Source organism: Anomalospiza imberbis, chromosome 11 (genome assembly GCF_031753505.1).
Source record: "Anomalospiza imberbis isolate Cuckoo-Finch-1a 21T00152 chromosome 11, ASM3175350v1, whole genome shotgun sequence".
NCBI classification, from domain to species: Eukaryota; Metazoa; Chordata; class Aves; order Passeriformes; family Viduidae; genus Anomalospiza; species Anomalospiza imberbis.
In genome coordinates, this window is record NC_089691.1 from 4329101 (window position 1) to 4351747 (window position 22647).

Below are 22647 nucleotides of genomic sequence, written 5' to 3' on the forward strand. Positions count from 1 at the left end.
AGGTACTGCTGGCTGTTCAGCAGCTAATTAACTCTTTTTATGTGCAGCAGATGCCGTGTGGGTCAGGCCCTGCCCAGCTCTGAGCTGTTTGTCACTGTCACTCTGCCAGAGGATCCCTGTGTCCTGCACAGGTGGGACTTTACTGCACTTCCTGGAACCTGAGCTGGCTGTGTTTGGCTGGATACCCAGCCAGTTTGTGTTGCTGGATGCCCACTGCAAGGCTTGGTTTGGCTTTATGAACTCTGTGTACAGCAATATAAGAAGTCATTTCTTGCTCTTTGGAGTGAGTTCTGCAAATCCCAGCTCGATAGTTCCCGGTTCCCTCCATCTGTTGATGCACTGCCAGTGTCCAAGTCTGTGCACTAAATCTTTGGGAGATGTAAAAAAGTCCTTCCTCCTTATCCATATGGGCTGAGAACTGGATTCTGCTCTGTAAATCATTCATCTTGTGCTTTTTAAGAGTGGCCTACCTCTCCCCTTGGGGCCACTGGTCTTGAATGTATTTATTTTTCTGGCAGAGAGCCACGAATGAATCATAGCCCTGAGCAGCTCGTTGTGAACTCCTCACCATTGTTAAGAGAGTACTTGGGGCAGTTGTTACAGAGTTTTGCTATGTAAAACTTTTAAGAGAAGAGAGATTGATTTCAGCCTTGTTAGCTGCTTTTGAAGTCCCCACCAGTTGTGTGGAAATGATTTCTTCTGCTCTTACAGCTGTAATCCACTAAAATAACCGGGGATTGTTGCACGGGAAGTTGGGACATGGGAATATGTTACTGCCTCTTTGTCCTAATGAGGTGTGGTTGTTCTTTCACCAAAAAAAGTCACTTCAGCCTTTCATTCCATTTGTAACTTTCCTGTTTATACCTTCCTGCTCCATTTCCATACTTTATTGTTTCTCTTCTTGACTTAATTCTCAAGTCTTTCATTCTGTTCTTCAGACATCCCTCTTTTCTGGCTTGGTTGTTCCACCATGGATATTGTTTCATGTTCCCTCCCCCTTTTTCCTGTGTAGCAGAGCTTTCATTAAAGGCAACCAGGCAGATGATTTATTTCTGATGTCTGAAGAGGCTTCTTTGTAATGAAGAGCCTGGACCCAATCAAGCTGCTGAGGGTTTGTGTAGGTGAGTCAGCAGCATGGGCCTCGCTGCCTCTGAGATCCACAGTGCCAGGGAGTGTGGAACAGCCTCCTGCTCCAGAGGGAATGAACTGGATGACACAGGAGGAAGGGGAAATCAAAAATGTGACTGCATACATAATCATTTGGCTGCTCCTAAACTCGGTTTGGGGAGGGCACAAAGCTGAACCACACAGGCTGCTGACCTCCATCAGCACATGTATGACGTGTTCCTCCTTGCTTGCACATTTCCCCTTTTCCAAGTGCTGGAACAGGGAGTTTCTCCAGGTGCCTGACTGTGGGACCCTCCAAATTCCAGCTGTATCTGTAGGTGCAGAGCCTGTGTTTCTCACCTGTGCTTCCCTGAGGCTTCTCTTCAGGTTTTGTTGACCTTCACTGTCAGCAGATGGGAGTCACTGCTGCAGCCTGAGCACAAGGAAGGTGCCCATGGGCAGCTGAGCTGGGATCCCTTCCTGGCTGAAACACTTTGCAGCATCCCTGAGCTTCCTGATGTTTGCAACAAACATCTGTGCCAGAATTGGGAAGATCAAGATGCACACAGAGGCCAGGATTCCTGGGTGGCTGAGGGAGCTGAACCTTGTTCTTCACTCTGAGGTGCTAAAGCAGGAGCCTGCTCTGGCTTGGGAAAGCTCAGAAAGCTGTGAATGAACACAGCCCTTGGTGAGTGTCCAGTGCAGGGGATCCAAGCAGGGTTGTGACTCATGCCTTTTCCCAGCAATTAATTTAAAAATAGAATTGAAGTTGAAATATGCTCTGAAGGTCGGACTATCAGGGCAGTGTGTGTCTGATGGTTTTTCCTGGGTAAGGTGTTGAGAGAGAACAAAGTATTCTTCATTTTCAAAGTGACTCTGCTGGCCATATAGTCTGTGTAGAAAATGAATTTTCTTTGTATTCCCTACTGCAGTAAAAAGAGACATTACCTCCATAGAGCTATTTTCTGCTCTGCTTTTTGTTTGACTCAACAGTTGCTCTGTCACGTTTGATACTGTGGTTTCACAAAGTTTTGCAGTGACCTTATTTACCTGTTTTTCTAGATAAAAATCTCCACCACAGTTGCTAACTGATCCTGAACTTAATGACTGCCTTAGGGAGAGGCAGTAATCACTTCACTCCTGCATGTTTTAACCTCTTACTCTGCCTGCTTCAGTCAGAAGTGTTTAGAAATGGATTAAGTTTTACTACACGAACAGGAAGCTCCAGACTATACATTCTGAAATTATTCATGCAAATTCCAAATGTTTTATTTACATCTTTAGTCTGAGAACTTCCATGCAATTTTTGCCTTCAAAATCCAGCATTCTGCCAAGTCCTTTCCAGTAGTGGTGGGGACTGTTTGGATGGTTATACACTTTTTTTTCTGAGAAATGAAAGGTCTTGCAGCTGCAAAGACAGATTGAAAATCTCTGCAAGTGTAGTGGGTATAGAGGGTTCTTCCCCATTTTAATTTTGACTGAATTTGATCTTGAGGAGTTTCCAGCCACAAGGAGCTGTCTTTTAAAGCAAAACAAAGCAAAAACTGACCAAGAGCAAACAGTCTGTGTTTTGGTTCCTTCACTTCCCTCTGTTGTACTGATACCTTCTTTAAAAGCCTTGAACCTGATATTTAAGATACCTCCCCTAGTGAATTAAATAAGCCAAGTAAATAGTAAAGCATCTCATTATTGAATTAATTTGCATTACTTCTCTACATGGGATCTCTTTAGCTCCACAGTGCACTTGGTAGATTTGAAAGCTTGTGTTCCCACACAGTGATTATTTGCTTAATCTCTGCCTCCTGCCAAAGCTTCTCCAAACCTCCTATTTTAAAATTCATAGTGAAGCATGGGAGGGGAGCATTCCCTGGGCTTTTTTGGTTTGGTTTGTGGTTTTGGTTTTTTCTTTTCATATTGCCATCCTCAAGTTGTCTTGCTCTCAGCAGTGGTGAAGGGTCTGGCTCACTCTCTGTACAGCAGTGAGAGCCAAGAAGTTTTTACTTCCTGGGATGCTTGAAGAAGGGCTGACACAGAGCAGCTCCCGATGTCTGCCTCATGATGTTGTCACAGTTTTACAGCTTTTTGGCTTTACAGCCTGGGGCAAAGCTTTTTAAAACCAAATTATTTGCACAAGAAATTCTAGACAATTTTATTTTCTCTTTTTCTTTCCCCTCGTTGCCTCCCAAGTCTGGGGTTGGGTGAGCTTGTGCTCATCCTGCACACCCCTGTTAACTCTGTCCCTGCAGCCCTGCCTTAGCTTCTTGCCAAGGAGGAGACTGAGTCAGCAGCACTTTGGCAGTTTGAAGGTGAGTTCCCTGCAGACAGCAGTAGATGATGAAATCCAGCACCGCACTTGTAGTTCTTACAGCATTTTTAAGTGGATTATATTTAAGGGTTGTATTCGCACAGCTGCTTTTAAAGCAAGGATTGGTTTATTTTGCTTTATGTTTTTGTTGTTTACAGAATGTCTCCTCTGTTGTTTGTCTAGTTTATCTATGACTAATTTAGCAGGATTTCCTTTCCAGTATAGAATTGAAAACTGGTGTGTTACTTTTATTAGACAATCAGAGGATAACTCAGGTTGGAAAAGCTCTCCCAAACCACTGAGTCCAGGCTGTGCCCAATCCCCACTTTGTCCCTAGCGCAGGAGTGCCACATTCAGGAATTCCTTGGACACCTCCAGGATGGGCACTCCAAACCCCTCTGGGCAGTTCCAATTCCTGAGCACCCTTTCCATGGGGAAATTCCTGCTGGTGTCCACCCTGAGCCTGCCCTGGCCCAGCCTGAGGCCTTTTCCTCTTGTCCTGTCCCTGTTCCCTGGGAGCAGAGCCTGACCCCCCTGTGAGCCATTTGAGGAAAAAACCCTGGAAAGGGCACACCTGGAAAGCTGAGGAGAGAGTCCACTTGTCCTGAGGAGACGACTGACCTTAGTCCAGAAAGCCCAGTCAGGAAGAGTCGCAGGTCCTCAGTAATTAGCCAGATCAGGCTGTAAGAGCTGCAAAGCTGGCCCCCAGGAACAGTGTGAAAGTCAGGGTGGGTGTTTGCATCCAGCTGATGTAACTGAGCTTGGTTCTTCCAGAGTGATTCCATGTGCATCCTCAGCTGATAGATGGATATTCCAAAGGGCTTTGGACACCATTTGGTGCCCAGTTCCTTCTGTCCAGTGACCTGCTGCTGGTGGCTTTGGTTTAGAAGAAATCCTGGTGACTGAAGAGCTTTTCTTACAGCCTGCAAATGTATGGAAATTGTGTAGCTTACCATGAATTGATGTGGAAACTCTGAAAATGATTCTGCATCTCATCTGGAGCTGCAACCTGTTTGTGATTTTAATGATCCCACTTGGACTGAAGTTCATCTGGTCCTGTGTGAGAGACAGGATGCAAATCAAATAGGGAGTGAAATCTGTTACGTGGATGTTTTCTGCATAAGGAAAAAGTGCATAATGAAGAGGTTTCTCTGCATATTTACCTTCAGCTGTGGATCACTGACTGTACTGACCTTTCCTTTACACTAAATTTGCCATTTGGAGTTCTGCTGTGAACCATCTGTGGTCTTTTTATCAGTGTTTAACAAAACTTGAACAAATTAAAACCAGTGGGTTGTGGCCAGGGGTTGCTTTTAATTTGTTAATCTGACACTCCTTTTGTATTTAATTTTTTTCAGCTATCTTGTCTGTCTTCATCTTATGGGAACCTCCATGGGGTGAAATCTTTTCTAGAACAAAGCAAGCAAAAAGTACCTGTGGTTAAATGTTCTGGAAGAGCAGAGTTAGTGGTGTTCATGTTCTGTGTGAGTCTGAAAATATCTCATTGTTTGCTTGAAGATGATGGTGCTGTTCTGACCCTGCTCCAACTGAAATTATTCTGTCTCTTTTCATCTTCCCTTGGATGATGGGGCAGACAATTATGAAGAGGGCAAGCTTTGTCTTGAAGCAGGTAATAAATAACCATCTCCATCAACTTACAGTTTGGATCAACTTGTCTGGCTGGAATTACTGCAATTTAACACATTGTGGTGTAATGAATAATAAACTATCTTCAAAAAAAATTAAATCTTATGTATTTTGAATTTTGGGTGTGTTTTTATATAAGGCAACTTTGAGCTGCAGTGCAGCTGAATGTGGATTTTAGCAGGGAAGAGTTTCAGATTCAGAGTTTGGGAGTTTTTCATTGCTGAAAAGATGTTTGCTTCTGAGGCCATGTAATTTGTGTGTACTAAAAAGTGCTTTGAGATTGATTTTAAAAGCTGCTGTCACTTGGTGTAAAATTAACCTGTTTTATGAAAGAAGGTGTGGATAGATGGAAGCATGCACTGTAATTGGACTGACAGAGATGGCAAAGCACTGCCATGCCTCATTAAACCTGTGACAAATAATGGAGAAAATGTTTGCTTTTGGCACCAACTGCATCATCTTTGTGCAGTTTGGTCCACACTGAGCTTCCCTGCAGACACCACAGAACCTCAGGCATTCCTGGCTGATGGAAAAGAAGTATCTGTATTGTTGCTGTTTGAAAACCAAAATGGGATGGCAGTAAGAAACTGGAAGAACTTCCATAAATTCCTTTTTCTTTACATGCGGTGATGCCAGCTGGCAAATTCCTTCCTTAGATGGGCACCTAATGAGAGCAGAGCTTTTTGCAGCTCTACACTTGCACTGTTGATTGAAGCCACAGCCTTTGCCCCCTACTGCTGCTCTTAGAAATCACTGAAATCACTCAGAAATAGTTCAGCAGGTCAGGTTTGGGTCCCTTTGGCTCCCATGGTGGGGAGCGCTGCAGTCTGTCCCAAAAGTGAGGGATGCCACTGCTGGGGCCATGTGGAGGGAGAACTTGCCCAGGGCATTTTTAACCAACTCCTCTTAGAGTGGCAATGCTTGATTTCCTTGGTTGCTCATGGAACAGATGTCAGGCAATTCCAATAATTACAGGATTCATGCTTGAGATGGGGCTGTAGAATCACAGAATTCACAGAATCACGAGGTTGGAAGAGACCTTCAAGATCATCGAGTCCAACCCAGCCCCAACACCTCACCTAAACCCTGGCACCCAGTGCCACATCCAGGCTTTGTTAAACACATCCAGGGATGGTGACTCCACCACCTCCCCGGGCAGCCATTCCAGAACTTTATCACCCTTTCTGTAAAAAACCTTTTCCTAACGTCCAACCTACATTTCCCTTGGTGCAGCTTGAGGCCGTGTCCTCTGGTTCTGTCAGTTCCTGGAGAAAGAGCCCAACCCCACCTGAGCACAGCCACCTTTCAGGGAGGTGTAGAGTGATAAGACCACCTCTGAATATCCTTCTAGAGAGATTAGGCCTGGGATCTCACTGCAGACTGCAATTTGCTAGAATATGGGGTTTTGCCCTCTGGTTTCAGGACCTTTCCTACCTCTATACTGAAAAAAAACCCAAAAAAAGTCTTAAAATGTGGTCCTGAGGCAGCTGAGATCTGCAGCCAACCACAATTCCAGCTCCCTCACCAGGGGTTAAACCTTCTGTTGCATTGGCCATACTTTGTGAAGAATGTGATTAATTTTTGGTGATTAATGTACATTTGGAACAGGAGTGGTATCCCAGGATTTGCATCCTACCTTGGGAGCCTTACCTGGCAGCTGAAGCATGACTTTTTTACTTCAGCTGTCTCGGTGAGTTTTTGGGTTTCAGCAAAGTAAATTTTTGCTGGTATCTGAGTCAGCAAAGAGCCTTTGATACCATTGGGTTAGAAAGTGTTCCTGCTCAATGGAAACCAAATTTTAACACCCGAGCAAAAGAAAATACAGCTTATCACCCAAGACTGGGTTTGCTTTCCTAATGTGTGAATTTGCCTGGTGAGCAGCATGTGTTGAGTTCAGCAGTCCCAGCAAGGTTTTTTGTGCTGTGTTAAGATCTGTTTTCCAAGATTCCCGATGTTTGACAACTTGCACGTCATTTTTTTTGTTTTTTACAGATGTTGTCACCTCACTGCGGTGGAAGTGTGTCCGTAGGGAATGCTCGGGGTCACTGTTCCCAGCCAGCTGATGCTCCTCAGGCTCCTGAGATGTTTAATGAATATCCTGTTCTAAAACTTCTGCTGGGAGCTGCAACAGCAGCTCCAAAGGATCAAAAGCTGCTTTGACCTCTCTTTTCTCAAGCTCCTCCTCATCCCAGGAGCTCTGTCTGGTTAAACAAAGAAACCCTTCCCACCTCTTCCCTCCAGCAGTTAGAAACAGGAGTGGCAGACTTTTTTCTCAGAGATACATATTGAAAAGTCTTGTAATTAGTCTGCAGCAATTAATTCTTGTGATATGTACCAATATCTAGTTCAGATCTTTTCTCGGTGCCTGTGGTTTTGTTTTCCATATTTCATGGTGTTTTTCTTGTCCAGTGTCTTGTTTTCTCAAACAAGTTTTACATTATTGTTTTGACTACTTTTTTCCCAAATATTAGATCATCGAACTCCTCTTCTTGCTTGCTGGTAATGAAAATAATCTCCAGTAGTCTATTAATGCAATATCAATTTTTAAATTCTATTGTTATAGAAATCACAGAGGAAGGGTTTGCAACATGTATAAAACTATGTTCATGGTTGTTCTGGCACTACATGCATTTAATTTGTTTTATCAACTGAAGTGTTCCTATTAGATATCCTGAGTGTGTGGAGTCTAAATCTGGATTTAATTTAGGTTTGGAATGTGCTTTTGGCTAGCTTTTGGTGGCCCGGAGATCTCATGACCTGTCCTTGCAGGGATATGAAACTACTTCTGTGTCAGCATGATTTTGATGGACTTTAAAATGGGAGCTGGACAGCACGGAGCCTTCACGGGCTCTGGCCCTCCCAGGAATCCGGGAGCGGGGCGTGCGGGGTCACCCCCGGCCGCTCCCCGCCCCGCGCCTCCCACGGGGCTGCTGCGGCGGGGAGCCGAGCTCCCTGCACCATTGCCTGCAGAAATGCCACCTTCAGCATCTCAGATAAAGCCTGCTGTGCCCTGCTGCTGCTTTTCCTGGAGCAAACACCGCTGGGGTGCCTCTTCTGTTCTCTTCTGTCCCAGCGAGGGAGGGAGGAGGAGCTGGACGGGAGAAATGCCCTGAGCAGCATTCCGCAGAAACACTCTCTGTCTCTGCTGCCCTGTGCTCTTCTTGGGTTCCACCACAAAGCTGCAACCCTAAGGCTCTTCAAGGGGCTCAGGTTGATTTGTTGTCCTTTTCTTTCCCTTTGCAATGCACTCCAAGAGGCGCCTGAGGCCACCTCAGATCCTTGTGAGGATAAAATGCACCATTCTGGGACCCGTTTGGTGACTGGTGTTGTGTGGCCACCAGGAGATCACTGCAGCACTTTCCCACACCGTCTCCTGCTCTGGAACTCATTTCTGCGAGCCTGGGAGCAGCATTCCCAGGTTCTTCAGAGCGCCTTGGACAAACCTTGGCTGGGCTTTGGGGAAGTGGCTCCTCCGGGTGCACAAGCTGCCCGACCGCTTGTATTGCTAACACGGCTAGAAAACAGGCAGAGTTTTAGCAAGGCTTGCTCCTGCATTGCTGGAAATGGCAGCCTCGGCACGAACGCTGCCGCGGAATGCCCGGGGCTGTGCTGGCATGGTGGGAACCGGCGCGATCCGTTTCCAGCAGCGCGGTGTCCACCCCAGGGACGGGGTGGGCACCGGAGCGTTCCGGTTCCGTGCAGCGGTGCCGAGCAGCTCCTGCCCTGCCGGCGGAGGGGAGAGGAGCAGTTTGGTGACCAGCAGGGCTCAGCTTTGCTCTCGCTCGAACTCGGCAGCTCCTCCCAGGCTGAGTGAGTCACATCGGGAGAGGGGGTTCGGTGAAACCCCGCTGCACAGCCAGCAGTAAACAGGAAAGCGCCGGCGCTGCTCCCAGCAATTCCCGTCAGATCGTGCGGAGGACGGGGATGGGACCCCCATCCATTGACAGCAGCTCTGAAACTCGTCACTCGGGCGTGTGCCGGTGTGCCCGGGGACACCGAGCCGCTGCCCGCTGCCGTGACAGCGTGCTTTAATTCGAAACGCGCGTTTGTGCTGGTAAAAAGCGCTTTGTTCTTCAGAGAGGCGTTTTTGTCGTTTTCCCGGAGGTTTCGTTTAGTGCTGTTTCCTTTAGTTTTCCCTGCGGGGGGAGGAAAAGGTTTAGGGTTAGAGCAGGGCGGCAGAGTAGCGGCTGTCCTGTCCCCGGTGTCGCTCCCGCCCGTCCCGGGGCTCGAACCCGCCACCCTGCGTGCCCGTGCCCCTCCTCCGCGGGGGCGGGGCCGGGCCGCGCGCGCCCTACCTGCGAGGATGTGACGTCACGCCTCATTACCCTAATGGCGCTGACGTCACGGCCGGCCGGCCAATGGGGGCGGGCGGCGCTCCCACCTGCTCGCCGCAGAATTCCCTCATTCCTGGGATTCCTCGGCGGGCCCGCGCAGCCAGCGGGGCCAGCGGCGCCGGCCGAGCCGCGCCTGCTCCGGGCCCGCACCGCCGCTGCCTCCGCCCGGCCCGGCCCGGCCCGGCCCGGCCCGGCCCGCGGGGCGCCGCGGCCGCGCTGCCGGCACCGCCCGGAGCGCCGGTGAGTGCGCGGGGACAGCGCGGCGACAGCGCGCACAGGTGGCCGCGGGGGCGGAGGGAGCGGCGCTGGGACGGGACTGGGACGGGACTGGGACTGGGATGGGGCTGGGACAGGACTGGCACGGGGCTGGGACGGCGCTGGGACGGCGCTGGGACGGGACTGGGACGGCGCTGGGACGGGACTGGGACGGCGCTGGGACGGGACTGCCCCGGCCCGTCCTCTCCGCGTTGCCGGGCTTTCCCCGCGGGAACCGCGCCGGGCCGGGCGCTGCCGGCGGCCGGGAACCTCCGGCGGTGTCGGGATCCAGGCGGGGAGGGAGCCGCTGCCCATGTCCGGGGAGGGAGCCGCTGCCCCCGGGCCGGGGAAGGTTCCGCTCCGGCGGCCGCGGGCAGCAGCAGCCGGAGGAGGTGCCCCGGCAGGAGCGAGCCCGGGGGTGGCCACAGCACCGGGACGCTGCCGCTGTCTGGAGCTCGCAGCTTGGCTCCCGCCCACCGTGTTCTTCCTGCAGGGAAAATCCCCGGCGCCGCATCGGTAGCAGAGGTGAAACCTTCTAGAACGCGTCCCAAGGGCGCTGTGAAGGCTTTTGGCGCTGCATCTTTTATATTCCCGTGGCAGAGGTTTTTTATGTAGCCCGTAGCAGCGTGGTGTCACGCTGGCCGCGTGTTCCCCAGATGGGATCAGCAGTAATTAATTCCCTGAGTTAAGCTGTCCATGCTGATGCCAGTGCCTCCCTTTTCTGAGAGTGGATGAATGGGAATTTTAACACCCGTTTCCACTGGCAGTGGAGAATCCCTAAAGCCAGCTCAATGCATTTCTGCTGTGTTGGTGCTTCAGGGCTGTCAGGAACAAGAAATAATGGCCATTTTCTTAATTACACCAAACGGGACTTGGCTGATCAAGAGTTCCAGGACTTCTCCTGCAGGGTGATTTGTTTAAAGAGCATTCCTCCCAGAGAAACAAACTGCAGTTTGGGAAACCTCAGTGAAGCTCTTTGCAAGCATTGCTACTGAGAGCCCTTAGAACTCTATAAAATTGGGCAGCAGTATTCCTCTCCTGCCTTAATAATAAACTTTTTTAAGGCTCTTCTCCAGACTTGAAGGCCCTTTATTGGTATTCTCCTATCTGTGAACTTGTGAGTCTTCTAATGTGGAATGTGTTTTGCTTAAATTCTCTACATCTCTTCTTATTGATACAGTTATAATCTGGCTATTGGGGATCGGGCTATGAGGCTTTTGGGGCTCAGTTACAAGAACTGCTTAGATTCACAAGTGAGATACAGACCTGACCCGTTAACTCTTGGTAGATTTTGGGCCTGCCTGTTGTACATTTGCATTTTCCCGATGAACTGCCCGGGCTGGAGCAGGTGCTGCTGAGCCCCCGGCTGTGGGGAGCAGGGGTGGATGTTTTGGTGCAGGGTGCTCTTCCCTCCCTGCTCAGGAACCCCGCTGTGGGATGGGGTCAGATTTTACTTCCACCCTAGAGCAGGAACTGGGCCAGAGCTGAACACCCAGGAGTGCTGCTGAGATCTGACAGTCTGCTGTAAAATTGGCCTGCTAACTAAAATAGGATAGAAAATATCTGTACAGCCCCTTGGGGCAGGTTAATTACGAGCATCCACTTACAAACCATCAGTTTCTTATTTACATATGAGCAGCTTTGATAACCTTCTGAGCATCTCCATATTGCAGGGGTTAATTGGTTTGCTTCCAGACACACCTGGGAATTTTCTGTTAGAAAAGGGAGCTTTGGATCCGTTCTCTTTACTGTGGTTAAATGTTTCATAATGTGTTTGCAGCAGGTTGTGTAACATGTAGGATGCTCTGAGTGATCTTGTAGGTACAAGACAAGGTCAGCTTGGACTTTCCCACCTTAAATTTCTTAGCTTTCAAAAATTATGAATAGCTTGCTTTTTAAAATGTTGCCTTGTTAAGGGGGATTTATGTCACAAGACAACAAAAAGCATGAGGTAAAATACCAAAGCTCTGCTTTAAGCTTATAATTTTGTGTGATGAGTTAAATCGTTGTTTCTGGTTGAAGATTTGCCTGTTCAAACACGTTTTCCACATGCATAACAAACATGGTTTTAAAAACCCCCAAAGTAGGGGATAAATACTTTTTTAAAAAGTGGTATTTAGCCAAATAGGCTGAAGTTACTCTCACGATGCTGAGTTGTAAAAAGGGAATGATCAGTGCTGCTTGGTAATCATGCTCTAAAGTGAGCATTTTAACATTTCGCATTTTAACAATTCACATTTTAACATTTCACATGGGTATCTCAACACAGGGCTTTTCTGTCCACAAGCAGAAGCTCTGGTCCAAGCGTAGCTGAGGAAGTTTGAATGTATTGTGCCTATTTGAGAAAATTATTGATTACAACGTGCCTATCATTGTTCTCATTCATGGGGCAAGTATGCTTTACTCTCTCCTGTCATAAAAAATCAACTGTGTTTACCTATTTTGCATCAAACTTCTGCTTTATCCTCCTTCCCTGTGTGGATTTCCTGATTGTGCTGATCAGTTGTGTTTGGATTTCCTCTTCAGTTTCACTCTCTTCCATTGGAATCAGCCGAGTCTGTTTCCTCTTGGCATTTCTGGGTATGAATTTGGGCAGTTTTGGGGCTCTCTCTCCCCAGGTGGGAGCTGCTTTTGACCACTCTTTTCAATTAATCTTGTTTTCCCTGTCCTTGTGTTTATCTACACTTTGGCCTTGATGGTTTCTCAAGTGTCTCCTTACTCACGAATTGCTTTTTCATTGTTGTAATTGGTGGGCTTTGTTTATTAATCCTGCTCTTCTCCCTCCAGCCTTATCTGTGTGATTTCTGCAGATGGGAATTCAAGTACCAGCCTTTTCTTTCTGTCCATCGGGGAAGGCTGAGCCTTTCTCTCCTGGCCGGCTGTAGCTGTGTCCCAGCAGGTTTGGGGCTGGTTTTGCTGTTCCTCAGGTGTGCTGCTGTTCTGGCAGTCCCACTGCACTCCAGGCATTGACTTCTCTTTGGGATTCCGTATGCAAATTGTATCCAAATTCTTCTCCTCTGTCGTGCCTGCACTCCTGTCTGTTCTCATCACCCGGTTTTGGCCTTGGTTTTGGCACCTGACTGGAGCTCAGGTGTGTTAGACCCATCCTAACTCTGTACGAGATCACTGCCCAAACATCGTCTGTGCTTCTCTTTCCTTCCTCTCCCTTTGCCACGTCCCCTTTTTAAAATCAAATGCAGAGTTCTTCTCTTCATCTCACCTCTTTCCTGACGTCCCCCACTGTGAGCATGAGCTTTGGTGGGATTCAATAATTGTCTGGGTTTGGGCTGAGTGAGTGGAGCTCTGCTGCCTGTGAACTGAATTTCAAACAAGCAGCCTCAGGGTTTGTCCCTTCCTGATGCTTGGAAGGTGCTGCATAAATCCCTGAAAACACCGAACTGTTCATTTTCTAAAAAAAAAAAAAAAAAAAAACCAGACAAAACCAACATTAGCAGGCATTTGTAAAGCTGGGAGTACTCTGTGGGTTTCTGGGTCTTGCAAAAATGTCAGGGGAGGGGAAATAAAGTGTTGTTTCTTTACATTAATGGGTATTGCATGCTTCGGGTGCTGCATAAAAAAATTACAGGTGGGTCAGTGTTTGGATCAGTCTTGCAGACATCTCAGATTTCCCATTTTATGTCTTCACGGTTTTCCAGAATGTTTCTTTGCTGCTATGCAGGGGAGAGGACAGAACAGGACAGCGCTGAGTGGGAGCACTAACTGATAAATAAGAGCACTTTGGAAGATATTAAACTAATGTTTGAAATAAAACCAGATAAAAATATCTTGAATGCTTGTGCGAGTGCCTTTGGCTCACGTCTCCTGAATCCAACATTTAAGACTTTGTAACCAGTGAGATTGGTTACAAAGAGATTTGTGAGATTTACTTGGGAAACTGTTTCCAGGGTGTTTAAATCAGCTGAGCCAGGGGAAATCCAGTTTTATCTGTTTCACTCCTCGCTTGCTTTCCCACACCAAGCGCTTGCAGAGAGCTGTGGTTTGGAGGGGACACGTCCAAATTCAAGGTTGGGTTCTGCTGCACAGACAGGTTTGTGTCACACTGAGAAATAGCTGGATTTTTTTTGGGTTTTGCGTTTGTCTTTTGGTTGGTTTTTTTGGGGGGTGGTTTTCTGTGTTTGCAGTTTTAAATTATCTGATTAATTTATTTAAAATAATTGTTTTCTTTCTCAGAAGCCTGGGAATTGTTTCTGGTCTTTCCTTTCTGAAACGTGGCTCCCCCAGGGTGGCTGGGCTCTGACCTTGCCCTGACCAAATCAGGCTTTTAAATTTGGAGCTGAGAGAAGACCCCTCCTCTCTCTCTCTCTCCTGGCCAACCTGCATTTCTTTCCTGAACTGTAATCACTGATTTGTTAGTCTAATTTAGTGATAAAGAGATATTTAACACTATTTGAAAAATAATCTGCCAGTGTGCAGCTCCTTGCAGGTCATTTTTGTTCTCTGTTTCAAAACGCCAGAATATCTGGGATTTGACCCTGGGAATTGCAGTTTTTGAATGAGCACAAGGCCCTGATGCCACCTCAGCAGCTCTCTCATGACATGAACTTTAATAATGCACAAAGCTGCAAAGCTCTACTGAGGCCACTTTTAGTTAAGTTGTTTTTAAAGTGTCTAATTTCCTGAACTGGATGAAGACTTGGTTCCTGTTTCCTTCTCCCAGTGTGGGTTTCTGTCACCAGTTAATTCTCTTACTGGGAACATGGTCCAGGAAGGGATTGGGCATCTGCTACTCCCATTATTTAAATTTACTGGAAAGCTGAAAGAAAAAAAAATTGAAACTACATTTAAAAATTAAAATTAAAATTAAATTTAAAAATGTACCAAAAAAATTCTTGACTACATTAAGAAAATTAATGCAGTTAATTTGTTTTTAATAGACCTTTTACTATCCTATATCATGTTGTTTATCAAGAGTTGTTTTTTTTTCCTAAAGGCTTGGCCAAAAATATCTGTATTACTGTCTTTGAAGTGTAGGATGAGTTTAGCTCTGAATCCTGAGTTATCTCAGTCTGGTGTAGCTGCATCCCCTGATCAGACTAAGCTAAATCAATTTTCCAACTGCATTTTTACTCTGTTGGAGGAGTTTGTGTCAGTAAAGTCCAAGAAAACAAAAATACGATAGAAATGAAGCACCAGGGTCTGAGGGATGCAAGGGAACGGTGCTGAAGGGTTTCAGGGAATGCCCTCTTCCAAATCTTTGCTTTGGTTTGGAGGAGGATGTGGCCAGGTGGGAAAGGAATAAATGTTTCATGAAGACAGAACAGTAAGATAAGCTAAGATCCTGTTTTCTAACACCTCTTGCCCACAGGTATTGTCTTGAAATTAAAGAGTTAATTGACTTTATAAGGTCAGTTAAAATATTCTTGAGCAAAAGCTGATTCTGGCAGGGAGGGAGAAACATGTTTTAATCCTCAGTACACTTGGTTATTCAAATTCTTACTTTGCTCTATGGAAATCCTACTGGATTTCATTATTTAAACTTAAAAATATAAGGTTTAAGCTTAAAAATACATTTTTTTCAGCCTACAAATGCTTTAAAATCCTTTCTCTTAGGCTTTAAAGTCTTTGATTAAAGCCTGACTTACTTAGGAGGAGGGAGTGAGGATGGTGAGGTTTATTGTTATAGTGCAAAGTCAAGGAAATTGCTTCCCAAGCATGTGCTTGTTGTTAAGTCAATGTACATGCTGGACATGTGTTTGAGATTTCTGCAGTTGCCACTACCTTTTTTTTTTTTTTTAAAGATCATACTCTAAAGTAAGTTACAGTAAACAGTTCTTATGAGAGAAGTTTTTGCTCAGTTTTTTGTGGGAAAACCTCAACAAAACTTGGTTGTCCTGGGTTTTCTCTCGTTCTCCATTTTTTAACAGTTCTGCCTGTGCTGTTGCCTTTTTATTTGAAACACATATAAGTTGTTGGCCTTGTAGTAAAAAACATCTTGACAACATGTTATTCTCTTATTGTCTTCCTTCCTTTCCTTTCCATATTTTTGGAATTTCATACTGAAACATCTTTTTTTTTGGTTTTGAAGCCATTCATGTGAAACTTAGAGAAGCTGCAATGCAGTTCTTGGTTTTATGGGAGTCTGTTGCTTGGTGGAGTGCTGAAGTAGGCATTTTTAGTGTGGTGGGGAATTAATTTTTTAAATTAAAATTTTGTGCTGTTAGGGGCAAAATCCAGGGAAAAGCAACTACTGAGGTGAGATTATGACTGGAAAAAATACAGTTCTGTGTGTGGTTGTACACACACATACCCAGAGTTCAACTGTGTGTTTATTAGTAAAAAAAACCTTAATAAAATGATAAAATTTGGATGATTCCCCTCTGGGCATGGGAGAGGGTGTGGAGGTGAAGCTTCTGGAACCCTGAGGATCTGAAGCAGCCCATGCAGGCAGCAGGCCAGCTGTCCCTGCACTGCAGGGACAATATCTCTGGTGTTCTCAGCAGAGCTGTTTATTAGGCACAGCCACTACAGCAGGGAGCAGAGAACCCTGCTACACCGGGTGTGAGCAGTGTGGCAGCTCCAGCACCTGGGAATTTGGTGTTCTGCAGTGCTTGGGTGGAAAGGCAGTGCCAGCATTTCTTTCCCTGTTCTCAGCAGTGACACTTTGCACAAGCCCTGTGCTGGTGTAAAGGGAAAAGAACAGCACCAACTTGGATTTTTGGTTCTTTCTGCTGTCGTGCTGCTGTTGTGCATTACTCCTCCTGTAAGCCTGGGGGGTGTGTGTGTGCTCTGGGTGTTCAGTTTGCTCTCTGAAACCTTGGTTCTGAATTTTGCAGGATCCAGAGAGGAATGGAGACTCCCTTGGATGTGTTGTCCAGAGCAGCATCTCTGGTCCATGCTGATGATGAGAAACGTAAGTTCCCTGCCTTGCTGGACCCAGCTGCTTTGTGTTTGCACTTTGGGTAGTTAGTTTTGGAGCAGCCTAGAGGCTGGTTTCATCCAGCTTGGAATTTTACTGAGCCCAAGATGTGTAGGAAACTGTCTTCAGGCTCGTGTAGGTGTGTAGGGAACCCTTCAGAGGTCATTTTCCTCAGGTGCAAACCCAACAGCTTGCATTTAAATTGGTCAGTGGGCAGGACAAAATTACTGGATTTTTAAAAATTAATTTATACATACAGATGTAAAAATATGAATAATATAGATATGATTTCATTTAAAAATGTATTTAATTCATGTCAAAGTGTCCCTCTTTTCCCAGCTGCATTTGCATTGTTAGCAGAAAAAAAGTTGTGGTGGAGCTGCTGTCAAACTCAGGCCAGGTTGAGAACTCAGGCTCCCAGATAATTTTGGCTAGATCTCATTTCAGAACACAGAACTGGGTGGGCACCAGTGTGCTGTGAAGATATCAGTTGATAAAAACTCTCAGGTTGACTTTTATCATTACTACTGAGCTCTTCATTTGCCTTTCTCTGCCAGCAAAGGGAATTAGTGGATTTAAAACAGTCAGAGGCTCACGTTGCCCATTATTTGGGTAATATTTTTTGGTGTTATTTGGGTAATATTTTTTGGTGTTATTTGGGTAATATTTTTTGGTGTTATTTGGGTAATATTTTTGGTGTTATTTGGGTAATATTTTTTGCCGTTACCATTCATGGTAAGAGTTTTAGATGGGTTAACTCTTGTTAGAATAATAATATTTTCAATTCTGCCAAGCTGCAGTGCCAGTTCACAGATCAGATTGTTCCCTGCCTGCTCAGTAAGAAATGTCCTTGGTGCTTTCTGAGTAGTGTGTGCACTTTGGGTATCAGCCTCAGGAGAAAAATGGTATTTTGGATTTCTGACTAGAAAAATGGTCTTTTGAATTTCATACTGCTTTTGCAACTCGTTTCTGTGCATAAAATCACCTTTTAAGAAGAAAATCTGAATTTATCTTTTGTCCATTTGTTCTGTATATATTTTTGAAAATTATTTGCCTTGAATATTGAATAAAATAATTGGTTTCCTTCTGTAAATCTGCTTTGTAAGGAACATTGGTTTTGCTGTTCTTGCATGTCCACTTTGCTGCTGGATAAGCACCAGGTTTTCAGTGGTGCCACTCTGGAGGGATGATTTGGTTGATTTGCCCCAGTTCTTGACCATTACTGGTAAAATGAACAGCAGTGGAACTCCTTGAGGAAATAATTTCAACCATGATTTTGACCTGGGGGGGGGATTTCTTTTGGCTATATTTTAAAAAAAGTATATTTTGAATTTATACTCTCAATTTTCTTGAGCTTAAATGCATTATTTTTGGTGAACTATTGCCTAAGACTGTAGTTTGATTTTGAGCTCCACAGGGTAGGAATGCTGGATTTAGAGAATCCAGAGGAAGTCTGATTCAGTGCAACTCACGTGTGAGGGAGCTGATGTGTATCTGGTTCTAATTTACATTCCTTTAGTCTTACCACTCAGACTTAATTAGATTTATGCCACTCTGCAGCTTCTAACTTGTGCTGTCTCCAGCTTGCCCTGCTGTTCTCTCACACCCCAAAGTGCTGCGGTGGCAGGAGCTGCTGGCAGGAAAGAAATGAGCAGGGCTGTCCCTGAGCTTGTGCCTTTCTGTGTCAGCTCTTGGAACTGTTCTGGGTAAAATGAAGTTAGTTTGGAAGCTAGTTTTAATCTTGAATTTAGCTGTTATCCTTGAGCTTTCAGTGAGGTTCTAGCAGTAGTGCTGTCTGTATTTCTCTATCCCTACTCACTTTGTCTAAAACAGAATTCTGCAGTGTTTCCAATATACCAGTAATGACCAGGAGTGCAGCAATATTACCAATATTTATGAATTTAATGCTTTGAAATGTGAAGGATCCTCTTATCTCCGTGGGCACTCACTGCAGGGCCAAGTAGTCCTGAAGTGTCTTTGTGTATACAAATCATGAGCTGTTTAAAACAAATACTTTTCAACTTAGCAGCACTTAAAGAAATGAGTTTAACCTCAGCAAGAGCCACACAGCTCCTCACTTGCCAGCCCTGCTGGGATGGGGAGAGGAATCAGAAAAAAGGGTTGAGATAAGAACAATTAAATTCTTGAAATAAAATGTTCTATTTATGATAATGCAAAGAGAAAAGGAAAAGAGGGAGGACTGAAGCCCAGGACAGAGGCACTGAGTGATGGCCAGCACTGGGGTGGCTCCCAGTGGATGCCCCAGTTCCATACTGGGCAGGATGTTCTTGGTCAGTGCTAAGTTAACCCTGGGTGCTGCTTTCAGTCTCATCTCTGGCTTAGCTCAGGAACTAGAAACTATTTCAGCAGCTCCCAGTTTAAATCATCCTGCACTTGTTAGCAATGAAAATTTATGAACCACATTTGTTTGACTGCTGTGCCACGGGAAGGATTAATTATGGAGCAGGAATGGCTACTGCACTTTGGGATTTTAACTCCTGCCACGGAGATGGAAGCAGTTAGTTAGGTTTATTGCACAGTGGAGCTGTGCTTAAAAAAGCAAAAGAAGGCTGAACAAAAGAAGACAGGCAATGATGTCATTATTAGTCAGACATGTTCAAGGCTGGTCACTAATTCCTGACTTGTCAATAGTGGAGGAAAGGCCATAAAATCTGCTTGTCCTGACGAGGAGCCATAGGTAATGTGCAACTATTTCATCTGTAAATGGCACCTGGAAGGTTTTGCTGGGATCTTTTCAGGGAAGGGATTTAGAAGAAGTAACCATCTTTGTGATGTGCATCCGTGCTGGATTTTTATTGTCATCACAGCCTTAAACCTTACAGAACGTGGGTTATTGTAAACTTGATTTGTGCAGTTTCCAATGAGATGCTTGGCACTCGTTACTCTTCTCTCTCTGCTCTGTATTTCCTGGGTGGGTTCTGATTTCTCGTCTGCTCAGGGTTCAATTTGGCTGCTTTTGGAAGAGCACAGGGTGAGCTGATGGGGTTTAAGCAAGTATTCAAGCAGTGAGGAGGATTATAATTTCCTATTTATCTTGTATAAGGGGTTTGGGAACTGGTCTTTCAGTCATAAACAGAGTTTAAAAAGCATAATATTGACACTGAGAGAACAGTGGAGGAAAACAGTGATCAGGACTCGTGCTTGCAGATTTTATTGTAAGCACTTTGTACTCAGTGTGTGTGGATTTATAGGAGCACTTTATTTACACTTCCCTCCAATATGAAAGCCCAGTTGAAAAATGTGGTAGAGAATGAGAAAAACCACGTGGGCTTGCTGTGGGCAAGCAGGAGAAAATACCCTTCCAGAAGGAAATGAAAGCTTTGGGAACAGCTCACAAATGGCACCACCAATTCCTGGGCAAAACATGGCATTTTAATGCTTTGGACCAAATCCATACCTGCTGAGCCTTGATTGATGTTTTGCAAAACTGATAGAGAACTACATTAAAAAAAATTATCTTTGATGAATCCATGCTCCTTGCACATGTGCCATCAGTCACATGTGTGCAGGGAAGCCTGGAACTGCAATTCCACACTCCTTGCCTGTGAGCACTGTTATTGTTTGGCAGCAGTTGCTTTTATGTGGTTTAGTTTAATCCACTTCAAATAATTAAGCCAGACCATACAGTTGATATTTCTAATACAGAAGAATTATTGTGCTTTAAAATCCCTGCCCTAATCTGCTTTGTAATAAAATCCTGGTGTAGACAAGAGCCACCAAGCAGTTTTTACTGCTCCTCTCTGGTATCAGGAGTATGTATTTTGTGCTGGCTGCCACCCCCTCATGAATAAATATGTAATGATTATTTGTTTTGGATAGCTGATCCCAAATCAGATCTGCTTCAAGGCTGGGTTGAGGAGAATTTATTATTTTTTAGCACTATTGAAGAAGATGGTGGCTCTGTAAGCTTGTTTTAAATTAAAAAAAAAGCAGTATTTATAGCAGAATTAGACTTGAGTGTTGTTATTTGTGTTGAAGATATTAATGATGAAATATTTCCAGCATCACCAGGACTTTCCACCCACGCTGCTACTGTTTGTTGTGTAAATTTATGGCAAATTATGGGCAGTGAGCCTGAGGCAGGATCTAAAATCAGTGTTTGCAGGACTTTAAAGAGCTTCCATCCTTCTGTGGGAGCAGTTCCATCAGCACTGAAAGTACCCCAGGTGCTGAAGGTGTTCCAAGTGACTCAAAGGGAGGAATTGGATGGAATTTGATCTGTGAATGCAGTTGGTACAAGGGAAGTCTCAAGGATCATTTGCAGTTCGATTTTAGAGGATTGTGAGGCTTTTCCAGCATTAGTTTGGTTGTGTGTTTTGGGGTTTTTTGTTTGCTTGCTTTCCCTTTTTTTCTAGAGATTCATCTGCTTCAGAAAAATGGGCAACAGGACAGCATTTTTGCACAGATGTGAAACGGCAGTTTCACGTCACAATGCTTGTGTGTGTTCTGTTCACAACTTCACCCCATTCCGAGTGGAATTGTGGTGGAAAGACAGGAAAATTTCTATAGCAAAATATCACTCAAAACAAGGAAAGATTTCCAGTAGAACACAATCTTATCATGTGATGTGCCCTTTGTATTTTATTTGCACCTGTAGGGGAAAACCAGCAAATCTTGTGACAAAGAAATAAATGGAAAAGGTCTTGGATTGTGAATTAGGAGAAATTTCAGTATTGCTGCTCATCCGTGAACTTTTGCTTCAGGGGTGGAAGGGAATCAAATTGGTTTAATAAGGGCATCCTGGAGCATGTGTAGGGATCTTCTGACATCTAAAATAAGTTTGTGTCCTTCAAAATTCCTTGCTTTGGAGGGTGTTGGGTTCTGTTCCTCTACCTGGGAGTCATTACAAAGACTGAGGAAATCCCCGTCTTGGCTTCTCCCGGTGTAGCCGAAGTAGGAATTTTCCTTACCATGGAAAGGTTGCATATGATGCTTCTACTAAAAATCTTCCTTCTTGTGACTTCCAGGACTCCCCCAGTAATGAAGTTTTCTGTTTTGTAGGACACAACCACTTGAATTCGGATTTTTATTTTGCATTTTGTAATCAAATTTAACAGTATTTTGTATGTGTGCTTTTTTTCTGAGTGCTTTCAGAGCTTGGGGGATTTAATCAGGGTCTGTCAGCTCTTGGGTGTCTCTTACCAACCAACCCAGCAGAAATTTTCATTTGGAGCTTGGCAACTTCTTCAGGACTTCGGCTGAGGGGAGGGTGAGAAGCTCTTCTGGATGACTTCTAATATGAATATAGATGGATTCACCACATGGATGCTTGTTTCTTCTTTTATGGCTAATTAAAATATTGACTTTGTTGTCTTTTTGCCAGGTTGGTTCAGAGCTTGCAGATATTTGATATACACAAAAAATTGCCTTTAAAAATTAGGGGTGTGATTAGACTGGTGGTGTTCTGCAACTCACTTTAATACCCTGGACTCTTCAGTTGTGGACATTAATGTGTAGTTCAGTAACAGAGTAGTTCTTATGATTTAGCAACTGTGCTTGTGGTCAGAGCTTGTCTGTGCTGTCCAGCAAAGGAGAAACTGAAGTTTCCTGGAGGAAAAGCTCTGATTTCTAAGGAGCAGTGTCAGCAAAAATCTACACTTGTAATCCCTTAACAGCCATGAGAGGTGTTAAAAGTACATTTATCCGTTTGTCGTGTAAGTAATGTTTGATCAATGGTGGAGGGAGTCCAGTTAGTTTTGGAGTGGAATTTGTGACATAAATCATCCTTTTTTTTTTTTAAATGGAAGGGGGGAAAGTATGGAAATGTGATGTTTCAGCACAGTAGTAATGTGATGAAAAAACAGAAGTGGTTCATTCCTTGAGATGCAGCCTGAATCATCAGATGTATGAATACCAAAAGCCTGAAATAATAAAACTGAGTAATAACATGCAGAGTGTTCTGCTTTTAAATTGATGAGCCCCACAGAAAACACAAATATCTTCACTGTTTTAAATATCAGTAAAGCTGTTTTTTAGTAAAATATCTGAATGGCTGAACTTCTGACCTTCTGCTTTTTGTCTCTCCAAAACCTTTAGCTGTTTGTATCACTCAGGGTCTCCCAGAGTAGCTTCCTGTGAGTGCTGTCAGGGCCATCCCATTA

The 22647-nt window shown here is 44.9% G+C and overlaps 1 protein-coding gene across 1 annotated transcript in view; it reads left to right on the plus strand.

Moving 5' to 3' along the window:
- The first annotated feature begins 9528 nt into the window (after positions 1-9528).
- Positions 9529-22647, plus strand: part of VGLL4 (vestigial like family member 4) — a 78483-nt gene continuing 65364 nt past the window's right edge. Inside the window, exons 1-2 of the mRNA XM_068201505.1 lie at positions 9529-9633; positions 16443-16519. Of these exons, the coding sequence (XP_068057606.1) occupies positions 16456-16519 (64 nt within the window). The 5' untranslated portion in view covers positions 9529-9633; positions 16443-16455. The remainder of the gene's footprint in view (positions 9634-16442; positions 16520-22647) is intronic.